We start from the raw sequence: 18,712 nt of genomic DNA, 5'->3' as shown, positions 1-18,712 counted from the left end.
AATATTAAAAAGGAAAACCATTCTTTAGAAGAAGAGTGGACAGGGAATTCCAGCTTTGCCACCTTTATAACTTTGGACATCATTTAACCTCAATTTAAAGGAAACCTTAAATTGACATATCCTCTGTAATCCCTTTCAGCTTGAACATTATAGGACTCCAAAAACCTTTTAAGTATTATATCATTCTTATGGTTGTTTGATTTTTGAAACATGAAAAAGAAAACCTCTATCACTATATATGTGTTAAGAATTATGACAAGTAGGTAGGTACGTGTGCTATTTCCCAGGGGAAAGGAAGCTTTATAAAATTGAACGGTCTGCCCAAATGATCATGACTGAGTCATGAAGCCAAGAGTTTTTACTCACTTTTTTCTGATATCTCTGTTCTTTCTAAATTCTTTTTAAAGTGTAGTATGATGTGACATTTTAATGACATCAATTATTAAGTCATACTCTGAAGATGCTTTTTCTCCCCCCAACATACACATGTAGCTTCCATTTCAGTGAGTTACAATTAAGTCTTACTAATTTATATAAAGTTCTAAAGATTAACTAGGAAAGTATGATTCTGGAAGCATAATATAGAAGCTAGAAAATGATGAAGGAGAATTTGACATTGATTCTGAGACCCAAACCCATGCTAATGAACTGTGACCCTTATTTAATCATGTTCCAGGGCATGACATTGCTCACCTTATGTGGTCCAATAGCCTCAATTAAAGTTGTTTTCACGTTTTCCTGGAATAGGAATTATTTTCTAGTTTTCCTTGAATTCATTATTTACTCGTAAAATTTTTTTCTCTGCACTTGCCAGATAAGCCAGTCCTGTGAGCTCAATTCAGTGTTTATTGGTTGAAAATGATTTTTCCTCAAAAGTTGTCAAATTTATTTTCATTTTAACATTGTATCATAACATGACAACTCTAAAAATCTGTCCTTTGATAAAGCAGCAAATAGGTCTGAAAATATTTTCAAAATATTATAGAAACCATCCATATTACAGATTTATATTTCTCTGTATATAGGTACCTTGCCAAGGCTTTATGCAGCTCTGTATACATTTGGTAAAGAAAAATGTCTGTTGTGGGTCTCAAGCTAAAAGAAGGCTGCCATGTTATCCCAGCCCCAACTTTCATCCCAGCCCCTTAGGATCTTTTAATCACTCATGTTTACTGATGAATAGCCTCTGAGAGGAAAAGGAAGCAAACACAACGCCTCTCTAGTAGTATCAGGATCTGGCTTCTGTCCTTGCAGCATATGGAATGGGAAGCTCAGAAGCATGTTCAGTATAGTGGTGTCCCATGACCTGTTCCCCCAAATCCGCAGCAGCAGCTAACACAGATGTCCTAATTTTAGTTATATGTACTGCACCTAGCATGATAGAGCTGATTGCATCATCGTAGGGAATTCAAAACTTTTGAAGTGTAATTGTGTGCCTGTATATCTATCTGTATGTGTGCTTATATATACACACGTGTATGTATGTTTATATATACACATATGTGTATAATCAGTTACTCTTTAAGTGAATATACATGAATACCCACATGTATCCATATATATGAGAAAAAGGATTGTTTATAATTGACATGATCCTGTTGTGCCTCTTATTTCCTATTCAGCTAGTTGTTGTCTATGAGTATACTCACCTGAATGGTTAGAGAATCCACAAAGTTTTGCATTTTGATGGTAAAGGTTTTTTTTAATATTTTTATTTATTTTTTCATGAGAGACACAGAGAGAGGCAGAGACATAGGCAGAAGGAGAAGCAGGCTCCCTGTGGGGAGCCCAATGTAGGACTCGATCCCAGCAGGATCATGCCCTAAGCCAAAGGCTAATGTTCATCCACCGAGCCATCCAGGAATCCCTAATGTTAAAAATTTTATACTTTTCTGTATACTTCAGTATTACTGCTATCCACTAGAATTTTCTGTGATGATAGCAGTGTTGTGTATCTGCACTGTCCTGTATGATAGCCACTAGCCACATGTAGCTATTGAGCATTTGAAATGTGGCAGTGTGGAGGCGTCTGGGTGGCTCAGTGGGTTAAACGGCCAAGTCTTGATTTTGGTTCAGGTCATGATCTCAGGGTCCTGGGATCAAGCCCTGCATTAGGCTCTGCACTCAGCGGGGAGTCTGCTTGAGAATTCTCTCTTCCTCTCCCTCCACCCCTCCCCTGGCTCGCTAGCTTGCTTGCTGTCTCTCAAATAAATAAATCTTAAAAAAAAAAAAAAAGAAATGTGGCAATGTGACTGAGGATCTAAATTCTTTATTTCATTTTAATCAATTAAAGGTAATAGCCATATAGGGGTAGCGGCTATTGTTATTGGACAATGCAGTTCTATAAAATGTCATCCAACATTTGTCAGCATTTCATTTACATAATAGGCCAAGTGCTTACATGTATGTTTATATATACACATATATATAAAGCCTAAAGACAAAGACAGCCTCTAGGAGAAATGAAGGCCTAAAGAACAAAAGCAGCCTCTAGGAGAAATGAAGATGAAAAACATGAAGATTGACTGAATATATTTGATGTTGAAAATCATTTTTCCCATTGAGTTTTTGGTGTTAGCATATTTTTCCGTCTGTCTCTGTACTACAATTGGAGCAGATTGAACAGCTGAAAAGGACATTTTCATCTTTTCTCTTACGAATATTACTTGTTTAGAACAGAAAAAATAGCATTGTAAATGCATGATTTCAACATGTGATTGGAGCTTGTATTCATTGTTGAAGTGATTTATTTAGTGCATTATTTCTCAAAAGTGTTAACAAATTTTGAAACTGGCATTTTCTAGAAAACTGTTTCCATGACAACCATGGTGTATACATCAGGGTTCCACTTAGACCTTCCAAATATAAAATATTGCCACTAGTACCCTGGTGCACATACAGGTGCATTTGAGTTATTTACTGCCAGAGGAGTGAGCTAAAATTAACATATGTTTGCATTGCTAATTATGAAATTGCAATAAATTAAATGAAAGCCCATTTGATGAAAACATATCGTTGTTGGTTCCTTCTTCCTATGATGTCTCATTAAACATTATCAACAGATGTTTTTACATTTCTTCATAAGCTGGCTATATGGGTTTGTCATAATGTGTTTTAATTTGCTTTTCTGTAGAAGTCACATTTGTTTTTCTTTGGACTCTATCTCATTTTAGGAAATGGATCTGTTCTGAAATCCTAGTGTTACAAGCTTGACATGCAGTCAGTAACCTTTCCAAGTGTTTGCTGCTCAGGCTGTTCAGAGCACAGTACTAAGCACATGTTTACCTCTCAATAGATAACTACTGGTTTTGGAAAAGCTGGCTGAATGACCCAACTTTGAAAGCCAGGTCCTTCAGTCACATTTTCTTGGTACTGCACAAGTGAATTTTTCTAATTTAGATTAAAAATTTTAATTAAATTCTTTATCTCTGGTATATGTGCCAAACTCCCTTAGTCTTCAAAAAAAAAGTTCTTTTACAGAGGAAAAAAAAATCAGACTACTCAGAAGATGAACTGTTCTATAGATCAATGTCATTTGACTCATCTTTTCTTTTCCCACTTTTAGTGATTGCCATTGATATTGATCCTGTTAAGATTGATCTTGCTCGCAATAATGCAGAAGTTTATGGAATAGCAGACAAGATAGAGTTCATCTGTGGAGATTTCCTCCTGCTGGCTTCTCACTTAAAGGCTGATGTTGTATTTCTTAGCCCCCCTTGGGGAGGACCAGACTATGCTACTGCAGAGACCTTTGACATTAGGACCATGATGTCTCCTGATGGATATCCTTTAGAAGGCTGAGAGTTTACTCAAACAATGGTTGTGGAGAGAAAGATGTGCATGTGAGTGAGTGTATGTTGTGTGTCTGTATTTCAGAAAGAGATTAGTGAAGTAGGGAGATACTCACTAATAACACTTGATAGATTTGAGTTGATTTTGCATAAAGAGCCAGTATGTAAAAATTAAGTGGTAGTTGATTTTCAAGAAGAATGGCAGATGTGAAGTCATATTTCCTTTGGTTACTATCCAATTTTATCATTATAAAACAAGAACTAGGAAATATTAATTGCTTGAAATTATTATCTTGAAAATTGGGAGTTTCTTCAAGACCTATCCCTAGACTCTGGGTGACCATCCCTTAACTTTTCTTCAGCTTACACTGGCTTGTGCTAATTCTGTTTGCATCTTCAAATGTTTCCTGTTACTCTTTCAAGATACCGAAGCAAACCCTTCTTTCATAAAGAATAGCATTTATTATTTGACCCTTTCTTTATCTCTCCTTCCCAGAGGAATCATCTGTTTGACTCTAACAGGAAGCATGTTTCTAAATTACTAATTAAAATTTAGAATGTAAACCACAACGACCAGATTTATGTGTCTTTATTCTTTACTGGAAAAAGGTGATATGCTTTCCTGTTCTATTTTCAAATAATTAGGAAATGGCAAAAAGAGAAAGTGTCTTTCTGGCTCTTGGCTGTCTTCCACAAGGATAATCAGATGAATAGGTTTAAATTCAGTGACCCATTCTGAATTACAAAATCTACTTAATTCTCTTTTAGGTTCCATTAGAGGATCTAAATGTATGTTATCTTATAGTTACATATCAAAATACATTTGGATTATGACATATCTCTGATCAGAAATTAATGTTGTTTTTGTTACCATTCCTTAACTGTTGTCCACCTTTGAAATCTTCAGGCTTTCCCAGAAGATCACTAATAATATTGTTTATTTTCTTCCAAGAAATGCTGATATTGACCAGGTAAGCCACTACTGAAGAACTTCTATGAGCCTCTAGCATAACCATTACAAAAAATGGGCAGAAAAAAGATATAAGTCTTTCCTTTGAGAACATATTTATGAGAAATCTCTGACTTTTTTACTATTATTAGAAAACTGAAGGTGTTTGGCAGTTAAATCAATGCCTGTTTCATCTACTTTATCTTTACAGCTCCTGGCTGTAAAATAGAATCCTTTTAATTATATGCTCTGAAAGGGTAACTCTGTTGTATTTCAAATGTACATACCTAAACTAGCCAAGATCTGTCTTTACTAATACCTACCTTGAGAGTAGAGGTTTTAGGTATTCCTCAAAAGAGGAGCTTAAATAGAAATACACAGATAGATGAAACCTTAATTTGGCCAGTTTAAATATAGTCTTGGAGTGTAGGATATTTGACTAATAAGTATATTTATTCCATTCTTCCCATAAACACTTACTTAATATTATTATTGTCTCTTGTAGAATTGTATTTGGTATAACTGGCTCATAAAGATTCAGTGATGTCTTTATTTCATGTTTATTTGATTTACTTTCTATAAACACTACATATCTAATGTGTGAGAAGTGTTCTGTTGAAAAATCTTTTGTCTTTTTATATTTTGAATTTTACTGTAGTGTTAACTAGCTCTACAGTTTTCCTTTCTCTCTCTGATACTGAGAGCTGACCCTGTCGTTCTGAGCTTTTTAATCTTGTTCTGGAGAAAGTATCTCCCATTACCTATTCCACCAAATGTCTTTTTTTTTTTTTTTTCCACCAAATTTCTTATCACTTTTGTTCTTTTTTCTGGGACATCATTATGTGGATGTTAGTCTTTCATAACTATATATATAGAGAGAGAACTATATATAGAAATATATATATATGTGTGTGTATATATATATATATATATATATATATATATATATAGTCATTTAATATCCAGGTAAGCCCACCAAGGTTCATACAACTTCTTATGAGGCTAGTTATAGAGCATAATATTTATGTGGGCAAATAACAATTATGGAATCAACAGGCTCAACTTTATCTGGGAGTCTAGGATGCAGGTCAGAGTCACATGAGTAGCAGATACAGTTTAATATCAAATTTGATATAAAAATGCAGGGAGCAAGAGATTAGTGCTTTTTCTGTAACTGGTACAGCATAGTGTTTGGAAGGTCTAATGTATAAATAGGTTACAGGTGACAAGATCTAATTTCATCTCCTAACCCATGGAGTGAGAGCTCATGCTTGTTCATCTTATTTATCTTTCTCTTAGCCCAGAGAATCTCCACTCTGGCAGCATGTTACAATCATTCGGGGACTTTTAAAAACTTTATGTGTGGGTCTCAACCAGAAAATAATCAGAGTGAATCCTTCCCAGTACACCAGAGTACTAGTACTAGTAGTTTTAAGAAGCTATTCAGCTAAAATGATAAAACTCTCAGAAGAAAATATAGGGAAAAATTTCATGACATTGAATTTGGCAACAATTTCTTGAATGTGACACCAAAAGCACAGGCAATATATTTCCCAGTGCTTTTTCTCTTCCTTTTTCTTCTGGGAGATCTGGTCTTCCAACCAGTTCATTCCTCAGGTATATGAGTTATGTTATCTATCCCATCTATTGTATTTTTAGTTCAACTTTTACATTCTTTTACTTAATATTTCTGTACTATTATTTCTTGTTTTCTTCTTTTATACTCTAATAATATCTCTTACTATTATTTTAAGAATTTTAAATTCTTAATCTGATCTATCCTTTCTTCCATATAATTTAGAATCCATTTTATTTTTCTTCCATGAAATACTTGTGGTCCTCAAATGTCTTGTCTTACTGTGTATTGACTATTCTCAAGTAATGCAGAAGAAGACAGGCCAGGCTAGAAACTAATGTCAACTCTGGCTGTATGTTAGGGTCCCCAGGAACCCTGGTAAAAACTGTAATAGCCAAGCCCTATCTCAGAAATTGATCTAGCCAGTTTTTTAAAGCTGCCAGGTAATTCCAATGTGTAGCCTGGTTTGAGAACCACTGCTAAAAGGCTATCGCTGCTAAAAGGCTATATTACCCCAGTGATAACCTCAAAGGCTGAAAATGGGTAAGCTGTGGGTTTGCCAACCCAGACACCACAGGACTGCAGCTAATTATCACCAAGCACCATCTCAGGACACAACTCCTCACCTTTGAGGAGGAGCTGGACAAAAGCAGATTTAAAGGCTGTATTCTTTAATCTTCTAGTGTCATTCATCAACTCACTGGTATGGAGAGGGTAGAGTAAGACTGTGACTGTAAGGGATTAGTTCCCACCTGTTCCTCTCAGCTCTTCACAGCAGGATTTTTTTTCAGACTGCCTTAACTTTACTCCTGAACCTAGACCAGAATTCCCAGTTTCTGTAAACGAGGCAGCATATACTGAGTACAGGGTGATTGGGACAGAGCAGCAAAAGCAGAATTTCTTTTAATTAATTAATTAATTAACTAACTAACTAATTTGAGAGAGAGAGAGAGAATCTCAAGCAGACTCCTTGCTGAGCACAGAGCCTGGCACAGGATTCAATCTCATAACCCTGAGATCATGACCTGAGCCGCAATCAAGAGTTGGCTGCTTAACTGACTTAGCCACTTAGGCACCCCAAGAGCAGAATTTTTAAGTTTTTGTTTTCCTTTTTCCTGCCCCAAGCCAGAGGCACTCCCCCTCATCCTGTACACACACATTCACCATCCTGGGTCTCCAGAGATTTCTTTTGTTTGGCAGTTTCCCTCTGTATTGTTTCTAGTGCTGTCTTGCAGTAGCCAGCACTCATGCTAGGTCATCATCTTCCTAGGGCTTTGGTCAATGGGGACATAAATGATGACAGTGCAACCTTCTCATAAGAAAGGTGGAGATTAAATGCTCTCCATTTCTCATGGAATGACTTCAGGAAAAGCTCTGATGATCTAGGACATAAACTGGACTTTGAAGAAGCTTGGATTGTAGGAGTTGAGGAGAAGGTAGCAGGAGCACCAATGACATGGAAGTGAGCATATGTGGACATAGTCTTGTGTCAGTTTATCACACTATCCCAATCTTGGCTTATTTCCTTAGTCTTTGGAACACTGGCTCTCAGCTCTGGCTGCTAATTGGAATTGCCTGAGTGGCTTTTTTTTTTTTTTTATCATTGTGGTAAGATACACATAATGAAACTTATAATGAACCATTTGTAAGCATACAGTTTAGTGGCATTAAATATATTCAGATTGTTTTGCAACCATTCCCACCATCCATCTCAGAATTTCTTCATCTTCCCAACCTGAAACTATAATTAAACACTGACTCCCCATTACCCTTACCACCTGCCCCTGGCAACCATCATTGTACTATCTCCTTGAACCTCAAATAAGTAGAATTATACAGTATTTGTCCTTTAAATCTAGCTTATTTCACTGAGGTAGTATCCTAGAAGTTTATCCTGTTTCAACATGTCAGAATTTCCTTCCTTTTTAAAGCTGAATGGTAGTCCATTGTGTATAAATGCTACATTTTGTTTATCCACTCATCTGTGGACATTTTGGGTTATTTTCACCTTCTGGCTGATGTGAATAATGCTGCCATGGGTGCACAGTATCTATTCCTGCTTTCAGTTCTTTTGAGTATATAGCCAGAAGCAAAATTGCTGAACCATAGAGTAATCCTGTTTAGTTTCTTGGGGATCCACTATACAGCCGAACCATTTTACATTCCTACCAGCAATTCTTTTAAGAGTTCCAGTTTAAAAAAAAAAAAAGAGTTCCAGTTTCTCCACATTCTCACTAGCACTTGTTTTTCTGTTTGTTGTTTTTATAATAATAGCCATCCTAATGGGTATGAAATGCTATGTCATTGTAGTTTTGATTTGCATTTCCCTAATGACTCATGATGTTGAACATATATTCACATATGCGTATTTTGGATATTAATCTCTTATTACTATATGCTTTGCCTGTATTTTTCCCCATTCCATGAGTTGTCTTTGTACTATTTTGATAGTGTTCTGTGCTGCACAAAGTTTTTAATTTTGATGAAATTCAACTGAGCTGTTTTTTTCTATGTATTGCCTGTGATTTTGGTGTCACATTCAAGAAATTGTTGCCAAATCCAATATCATGAAATTTTTCCCTATATTTTCTTCTGAGAGTTTTATCATTTTAGCTGAATAGCTTCTTAAAACTACTAGTACTAGTACTCTGGTGTACTGGGAAGGATTCACTCTGATTATTTTCTGGTTGAGACCCACACATAAAGTTTTTAAAAGTCCCCGAATGATTGTAACATGCTGCCAGAGTGGAGATTCTCTGGGCTAAGAGAAAGATAAATAAGATGAACAAGCATGAGCTCTCACTCCATGGGTTAGGAGATGAAATTAGATCTTGTCACCTGTAACCTATTTATACATTAGACCTTCCAAACACTATGCTGTACCAGTTACAGAAAAAGCACTAATCTCTTGCTCCCTGCATTTTTATATCAAATTTGATATTAAACTGTATCTGCTACTCATGTGACTCTGACCTGCATCCTAGACTCCCAGATAAAGTTGAGCCTGTTGATTCCATAATTGTTATTTGCCCACATAAATATTATGCTCTATAGCTAGCCTCATAAGTTGTATGATCCTTATATTAAATATTAGGTAGACTTACCTGGATACTTGAATAACAATAGGAAATTTACTATTTATTGCAAAAGTTACAATGAATATGCCTTTTCTAGTTAAATAAGCTTTTGTCCAAGGTGAAAGGTAACTTTTTTCTTTAATGTGTGTTTTTGGTTTACTTCAAAAACATGGTAGAATCATGGTTGGTAGTTCATTCACTTTTTCTACCTGTAGAGGGAGTAATGACACTGAAGAATAATAAAAGTCAAAAAAGGAAATTTCAAGTACATTATATTGTTTGGTATTAAATTTGAATCAAATTACAGAGGGAAGTCAACTTTTCTTTTTAAAATAAAGAAAATCTATCCATATGTAGGATTTTTAAAACGCAAGAGACAGCAGTACTGCAAGAAGAAAGAAAGCAGCGTTACAGAGAAGTCAGCTTTTTTGTTATGGAACATTTAGAATGTCACAGCAACTTGCACTTATAAATGGTCTGGGTTCCCCAAGCTTATGAGTTGGTGGTTTGAAACTCAGGCTGCATTTTTCCCATAGAAATGTCTATAAAGAATAATTTCCCATCCAGGGAGATTTGTACTCTGGAGAATATTTATATTTAGGGTAACTAAACTGAGTATGATCTCAGTACAGATACAGCTTGTTCTGTGATCCCTCCACATAGGAGATGAGGCTAATTGTTTTCTGTATCTAGTAAAATATTTTTTCTAAGTCCCCTATTACCTCAGTCTCTTATTCCCTTTTTCTGTGTGGGGGGTTACTTACTCCAAACACATATTCCATTGTTACCTAAACTCTCACTCTCCAACTCATTAACTAATGTAGAAAGTTTTTTTGTGCTAGACTCTTGGAGGGAAATCACAACTGAAACTTCAGAACTAATTAGCTTCAGTTCAGAGGGCCCAGAGTATATGTATTTATCTACTAAATGCCTATTTCTTGCTGTGTTTTCTTTCATTTTTCTCCTTTGACATTCATACAGTTACAGCCAATACTAGCTTTGGATCCACCAGGCATTCCAAATATGGGAAACTTCTGTTTTTAAAAGTAAATATACACAATATGGATAGAAGTCTTTGAGCAGAGTAGAATGTTTGTATGAAGTCCCTGTGGACGGAAGCTCAAACCAGGAGGAGCCCTGTCTCCCAGGCAGACATTGGAATGCAGGGAGGAGTGGGTACTGGTTCGTTTGGTACAGTACCTCCTTATCCTTATCTCTTAAAATGTCTGGCCTCAGAAAAGTGATAGCATTTATGCTTTTCAAGTCAAATTAATTTAAAGTTCTTTCCTTTATAATTTGTTTAAACCAGTATAGAAAGCAGGGCAACATTGAGCACATCCCTAAGAATTGTGTTGAAAAGTAAACTGGGGGGCACCTGGGTGGCTCAGTGGTTGAGCATCTGCCTTGGCTCAGGTCATGAACCCAGGGTCCTGGGATCGAGTCCCACATCAGGCTCTCTGCTCCCTCTGCCTATGTCTCTGCCTATTTCTTCATATCTCCCATGAATAAATAAATGAAATCTTTAAAAAAAAAAAAAAGTGAACTGGGAGGTGGCCCTATATCGTGTAATTCCTGGCACTCATCTAATAGACATGCTCCACCCTTCCATGACTTCCTCCAGCCAGGCATCATGATAACAAGTAAGCCAAACCCCCACCTATTTTATTTCCTGATAAAACAAGAAAATATTTGTGAATTGACCTAGTACATAGGTAAAACAACCTGTGATTGTTAAAGTTCTATCCTTAAGTATAGAAATTGTGAGATTTAATCAAGAGACCTTTCTAGTGGGCAGAGTTCTTGAAGATCCCACTGGAACCAATACATCGTGTCTAGGAAGGGGATGGTTCCTAATTAGAGCAGTTACCACGCTTCTAATAGTCTATTTTATTAGAAAGATAAGGCGGGAAAGGAAGGAAAGGAGGACTGATTTATAGGTAACATTTCTAAAACCACATAGAAGAATACAATTAAGCACTTAAATAACTAAAGCTATTTATAAATATGGAAACTATTAGGTAATGTTATTTGGAAAAATATTTTAAATATAATTAAACTCCATTCATTAGCATTTTTCATCCTTGTTTTTAGCTAAGTGCAATAAAAATTTACCACTAATTTCTTTGCAAATATCACTTCTAAGCTATAATAGTATCTATTTAATAAATGAAAAGTTAGGGCCTTACTGGTTTCTAAATATTAAGAGTGATAAGAAATTTGTGTCAAATTCTTTAAATGAAATTTCTATAGTAGAAATCTGGTCTAAGAGCAGCACTGTCAATATAGCCAAAATTGTGTCCACATGGTAAACATGATGAAGTCATCATGTGAAAGACCCTTAGTCCAGGTATAGAAGCAGGAGAGAATAGAAGGACCAAGAACTGGATGGATTTTTGGTACATGTAGGAATAGTAAACTGTTGAACCTGAAAACAACCACCCTCTAAGACTGCAAGCACTCAAAAGTACATTCATCCTACAAAGAACCAGTACCCTGAATTTGTATACAATACAAATAATTTTTAGTTATAAATGTTTAATATTTCTTGTCTGGATGGCATGCTTAGAGTTTGGGGCTTTCCCCTGCACATTTCATTGGATTATCACAGCAGCTAGGGTAAGCAAGTCAGGTTATCAGCCTACAGTTATAGGTGAGTGAACTAGGGGAGTTTAGTGATTTGCCTGGTCATTCTGTCTCTCAATGGCAATGCCTTACTGATCAGTGCCCACTGATAAGGGTTTCATTACCAAAAGGAACAGATCCATCTCTTATCCCTGTGTTCACCCACCCTGAAATTGGGAACAGAATAGAAGTTGAGGTGACAAGAGAGGCAAAGAGAATTATGAAGAATTTCTACTGGGTCAGTTCTATTCCATTCCTGATTGGTGAGAAAAGCAAAAGAAGGCTAAAAATTCACCACAAACTAGAAGGCACTTGCTGCTGAGCTTTGTCTGCCATGGGTATTCTCTTACCTCTTCTAGTAACTGGTACCTAGATTCCCAGACCACCTCTGTTCCTAGGGAAACCCACTGCTTAGTACATGCATTGCAGTTAAGGATACATTTGACCAGCTTCTAATGTTTATTAGCTGGCTTTTCCCTGGGATGTTTGCCGTTGGACAATAGAGCCGTGTTGTTTGTTCTTGTAATACATATATTCTCATTCTCCACAGAGGCTATGTACCTGGCCTCTTAAGTGGAATTGGAAAGACACAAATGCTTCTGAACATAAGCTTATATTTCCTTTGCTCCTTTGGGTACATTTTTTCAGTAAATAGTAAATAGAAGGATACCACACATAGTGCTCTGGACAAGTCCTGTGCTAACAGCTAGGGATCCTGATTCTCTGGACTGTTGTGCTTTATGTAACTAGTTAAATTTAAGTACAGTCTTCATGTTTCCAGATTCCAGCTCTGAGAACACGTAAGAAGTAAAGCTTAGTGAACTGATTTTTGGTAGCTTCTAAGAGACTAATGTAGGTAAGCCTTTGATGCCCATGAAAATTTTTTTGACCTGTCATGACTGTGCTTCTCTTGACAGTGGTGGCTTTTAAAAATCATATTTGTTTTAATCAACAAGTAAACATTTGAAAAAAGAAATAGGAAATGATATCTTGAGAGCCTGAGATAGCATTCAAACTATTAGCAAAATACTATTAGTAAAAAAAAGATTCATTCACTTAAGCATAGAAATTGCATTTCTGTATTACCATGTGCAGATAAAGAGAACTAATCTATAAGTTTTGAGTATTACCTGATTTTCTACTAATTAAAAAATACTTCCTTTTATCTCCTAGAGAACTGTTGATCAGAAATATTTTTACCTAATTTACCTTCACTTGTGTGTAATGATTTGTTGGATGTCACAAAAGGTGTATGAGGGCAAAAGGAACCACAGATAAGGTGCTTGCCTGCTGGGCATTAGGTTTCCCATCACAGCGAATATTATTTCAGATGCTCACTACTCCTGTCATTAATTGGCAGAAATCCATAGACCCCATAAAAGATACTCTTCATTTTCACCTGATGTAATTTGCCTGTAAGAGCAATTGCATATACAACCACTTCTCCGGTATAGTAATAGGATTGTTTTTCAGTGCTAATTTTTCTGTATCTTTCTTACAATAAAGTGTTCCTATCCTTGATATTGATTATGTGTTTTTCCGTTAGGATCCAGTTTGGTAGTTATTCTCTCTCATTTGTTCAGCTGCCATACATTTTTATTTCAAATCAGTTTGCTTTTGAAAAAGAAAAATACGAGGGGTGCTTGGCTGGCTCAGTCCGTAGAGCATGCAACTCTTGATCTCAGAGTCAGTCGTGAGTTCAAGCCCCAAGCTGAGCATAGAGCTTACTTTTAAAAAGAAAGGAAAAAATGCACTTTTGAAAGTTTAGTTGGCTCTTAAATCTTTGATGCCTTTCATTTTTAGTAAAGCTATCACCTGTACCATGGTCTTTACCTGTTTCTCCTTTCCCAGTCCCCAAGTAACAACTTATAAAATCTAGTTGATGAGAGTTCCAGTCTTAGTTCTAGTTCCAATCCAAAATAATTGAGATTTCTTTTGGTAAATCTAGTTAGTATACTTGGGTAATATGCCAAAAATGTAGCATGTGATCCATAGCTGATAACCTTTATCTGTTTACCTACCTACGCCTTTCTCTCTGTCTCACCCCCTCCTTTCCTTCTTCTCCCTCAATTAAACTTTAAGAAAGGAAAAAGAATCAAGTAACATTTTGCCAGTTAAATCTGCTAGTGAAAGATACAGACCGCTGGAGGTTAATGGCATTAAGCTTGATTGAAGCAAATCATTACTGGTTTGAACTACATAATCTTTAGTGTCTTTTCAACTCCAGAATCCTAACCCTTAAAAGTACAAAAAAGCTAAAGTTAGAAATTGTTTTTTTTTATTAGAACATATGAAAGTAACATTCTTTTTTTTTTTTTTTTAGTTTCTCTCTAAACACTGAATAGATACAAGTATTCCCATTGTATTTTGATATCAATTCACCTTTTCCTCCTATATTTTCTGTCATCTGACTCTTCCAGCCTTCTTGAAGGCAGAGAATTTTTTTGTTTTTTGCTGCATACCACTGCCTGGGCCAAAAAACCTCTAAGTGCTCAGTAAATAGTTTTTTAATAAAATAATTCATTAACTGTTTTTGCAACAGACCTGGGAAACACACACAATGAGCACATCTCCACTCCTTTCTCTATCCAAAGCACCTAAGTCCAGGCAACCCTCTAAAAAGTGGGGAGAAAGGAAAAGAGATTTATTTTAATGTAATCCTATTGATGGCTCACAAAATACACTCTTTAGGGGAGATAGGTAGTATTCCTGTTTTTCAGATCTTTTTAAATTGATGGTTGAACTGGTATTAAAATTTATCTCTGACTTTGCTCTTGGTTTTCTGCTAGACCTATCCTAGCACGTTTTTCCTGTGGTTTCAGTCTGCTTGGTTCTCTTAACCTGCCCTCTTCTCTCCCCTTTCCCTCTCCTCCCCTCTCCTCCCCAACCACCACCACTCCCCCAGAGAAAACTTAAGCCTTTGAAGCCTTAGTCACTTCCTCTAAGTAAATCACTGTTTAAAGAAACAGGAGAAATACTGCACCTGAGTTCTATCTAACTCCTCGAAAAATTACTGTGAAATAATTGTATTTTAGATGTACCAGTCTGAATTCCTTTTATTCATTAGAGACAAAATTGTTCATTTTGCCTTTCCTTATGAAAAATCAGACTTGCAGGGGCACCTGGTTGGCTCGGGCATTTGGTCTCTAGGTCATGAGTTCAAGTCCCACATTTGGTGTGGAGCCAACTTAGAAAAGGAAATAAAAATTAGACTGGCATAAAGATACCAAAATAGAAAATTAAGCAATTACTCCTATAATTGCCACCCTGGGACTAGTTGGCTACTTTTAATTTCCAAAGTTTTACTTTAATATATTCCTTATTAGTAAATAGTGGATACATCTGTGCTTTCTATCATTATGGCAGATACTGTGTTTGACTCCAGTTGTCAGCTATTCCTATTGATAAAAACACAGCCATCTCATTATATCTCTTGTGCAGGTGGAGGTTGATAATTGACATTGCTACTGGTTTCGTGGGACAGCTTCTTTTAGAATGACCTGTGGTTTCTTCCCTATTTCTGTATCTGACTTTTTTTCTAAGAGGAAGTTGAAATGCTTTAAAATACATGCTCATTGGTGATACACAATAAATCTTTCCTTCTGCCAGATGCTGCTGTTGCATTTGTAATACCACTGAGATTAGATCTCTCAACCTCCAAACTAAATTAAACCAACAGCATCTCTCTTTGGAAAATACACAGTTTTGCCAATTATGACAACAGAATGAATTACAGAAACTACGTTTTGGAGTGCCAAGGTGGCTCATTTGGTAAATCATCCAACTCTTGATTTTGGCTCAGGTCGTGATCTCAGGGTCAAGAGATCAAGCCCTGCACCCTGTATTGGGCTCAGTGCTCAGCATGGAGTCTGCTTAAGATTCTCCCTCTGCCCCTTCCCTCCTCTCTCTCTACCTCTCTCTAAAATAATCTTTAAAAGAAAAAAAAAGTTGGTCACTGTATTCTAGTAGACCTCAGAAAGTAGGGGGGCTTAATACACACATAGTGAAGACTAGAACTCTCACAAGAGAATGGGATCAAGTCCGTCTTGCACTTTAATGTATTATTAGCATCATGTAGCAGGTGTTTGATAAATAATATTCTTGAATGAGTGAGACAGTAAGGGGAAGAAAACAAAAGCTTTCAGGGAAGAGAGTTATTCTTTAAGTTTCTATTGTAATAGATAAACCTGACATTTGGGAAGGATATGTTCATTTTCTCTTCTTTAAGTTTCTATTGTAATAGATAAACCTGACATTTGGGAAGGATATGTTCATTTTCTCTTCCTCTGAGTTCTTTAGCCTCTGGCATTGGAGAGATTAGGTCTTGAACAAATAACATAGCATGATGGTCATATCCATTTTAGCAGAAGTGTTTGAAACAAGTATCTCTGCCACCAAATATTGCAATCATACCTGCCTGGAAAGTAACAGAAACATTTGAGATGCCTCATTATTTGAAAGACTTCAGTGAAAAAGCTAGAGTCATCCTATTTGATAAAGCATATAAATAAAAGATTTATTTTGAAATCATGCTTATGTTCTATAAGACTTTCTTCATTCATTTTTTTTTTAGGTGGCATCCTTAGCTGGACCTGGAGGGCAAGTGGAAATAGAACAAAACTTTCTTAATAATAAACTGAAGACAATCACTGCTTATTTTGGGGACCTGATTCGAAGATCAGCACCTGAATCATAACTGTGAGGTGGTACGGGACAAAAAGTTTATGTGTGGCCAGAACACTATGCAGATGAGGCCCTTGGAATTTCTTTCTGTATTCACTGATATTTTGTACTCATGATCTTATATCACCATATGAAATGGAAACTTACAGTAGATCAAGGAATATGAATGAAGTGCTTTGACATCTTTGGACAGTGTTACTTCTGTATATTATACAGTAGGATAGTAAGTGTCTGAAATGGAAAAGGTAGGCTTTCCCCTGTGCTTACTGTCAGACAATGTGTATATATGTATGTGTGTGTCCATTTTTTTTTATAATTACACGTTTTGGTTTAACATCTTTGTGTGAATAAAAAAACAATTACTGTGTTTTTTCTAACATAGAGATAGAAGAAAACAATGAATGAGCTATGAGCTATAGTCTATCCATCCATTTGACCCCTGCTGAAATAAATAATGTTAAACCTCTAAGGGAAGAAACATAAACAGTTCCAAAGGGTACAAAATAAAAAGTAAAACTTTCCCACTCCCTAGACGTACCCTTTATTCATTTACCTAAAGATAACTACAACCAACAGTATTTTATATTTCCTTTGGAAAGCAGAAAAGGAATTGCAGTATACTTTAATACACTTTTTTCCCTCTAATTGATGCACTGTTCAATACTCCTTCCTTTTTTTTTTTTACTTAATTTTTTTTTAAACTATGTACATTTTTACAGATATTTCTTGAAGACCTTTCCATGTCCTTACATACATGCAGACCTACCTCATACCTTTTCATGGCTATCTTGTAATTTTTTCTGGATACACTATAATTAATTGAACCAGTCCCCTGCTGATGGACACTTGGGCTGTTTGCAATTTTTTGCAACTATCAACTATTATGGGCATCATCAGGCATTTTAATTTTAAATTATCTCATGTGTCAGAAAAATTGTATCTTATTATTTGTATGTATTCTTTAATTATGAATGAGATTTGAGCATATTTTCATATATTTTGGTCTTATAATAGTTTTCCCCTTTTAAACTGGCTATTCCTATCTTTTATCAATTTGTCTTTTGGATTATTACCTTTTTCTTAATAATATGCATGAATTCTTCATAAATTAAAGAGCCTTTGTCTTCACTGGGTGTTGCAAATATGTTTTTCCAGTTTGTTATTGGCTTTGCTTGTTTTGTGACTTTTTTATTTGCCATACATAAGTTTTTAAATTTTTATGTAGTCAGACTTACCAGTCTTTTTCTTTGTTGCTTCTGGGTTTATGATTTTTTGAAAAATCTTTACCATTCCCAGAAGACAAATACATTTGTCTAAGCTTTTTTCTAGAATTTTACTATTTTTGTGTCTTTGCTCCATCTGGAATTTACTTTTTAACATCTTTTTATTTTATAGAGTGAGCTATATTTTGTAACATTGGGGTTTATATTTTTTCTATTAAAATGGCAATGAAAGGAAGAATGTGTGTTGCTTAATTATTCATCTAAAACGTATTCAGTTAATTGTACAGGCAGATAAAAAGACACGGACATAGTACTCTATCAAGGATCTGAGGGGATCCCTGGGTGGCGCAGCAGTTTGGCGCCTGCCTTTGGCCCAGGGCGCGATCCTGGAGACCCGGGATCGAATCCCACATCGGGCTCCCGGTGCATGGAGCCTGCTTCTCCCTCTGCCTGTGTCTCTGTCTCTCTCTCTCTCTCTCTCTGTGACTATCATAAATAAATAAAAAATTTAAAAAAAAAAAGGATCTGAGATCTTTATCTTTAAATAATGTAATCATGTTAAATATTAAACAAAACATGGTTTAGGCTGGGATGGAGCTAGGAGTATTGAAATAAATTGGGGGAATTTCCAGTAAGTACTAGAAAGAATAACTATTAGATAAGAACAACTTTGTTGGAGAATAAAGAAGCAGTGCTAACTGCTGTGTCTTGAAACTTCACACTGTGTGCCCGCCCGATTGTCCTGTAACAGAGGTAATAGAACCAGTCGTGAAGGGTTAATTCTTTTATTG

General features: G+C 35.9%; 1 protein-coding gene across 3 annotated transcripts in view; it reads left to right on the top strand.

Annotated features, from left to right (window-relative positions):
• TGS1 (trimethylguanosine synthase 1) overlaps positions 1-18,159 on the top strand; it is a 40,885-nt gene extending 22,726 nt beyond the window's left edge. For 2 of the 3 annotated variants that reach the window (XM_077876913.1, XM_077876914.1), the window contains exons 11-13: positions 3,566-3,782; positions 4,684-4,762; positions 16,589-18,159. In XM_077876913.1, the coding sequence (XP_077733039.1) occupies positions 3,566-3,782; positions 4,684-4,762; positions 16,589-16,711 (419 nt within the window). In that variant the 3' untranslated portion in view covers positions 16,712-18,159. Of the gene's footprint in view, positions 1-3,565; positions 3,783-4,683; positions 4,763-15,624; positions 15,787-16,588 lie in introns of all 3 variants that reach the window. The other variant, XR_013367407.1, reaches the window with a different exon arrangement.
• Positions 18,160-18,712: the final 553 nt, after the last annotated feature.

The sequence above is a fragment of the Canis aureus genome, chromosome 28 (assembly GCF_053574225.1).
Source record: "Canis aureus isolate CA01 chromosome 28, VMU_Caureus_v.1.0, whole genome shotgun sequence".
Taxonomy (NCBI): Eukaryota; Metazoa; Chordata; class Mammalia; order Carnivora; family Canidae; genus Canis; species Canis aureus.
This window is presented reverse-complemented; position numbering and strand designations above follow the sequence as displayed.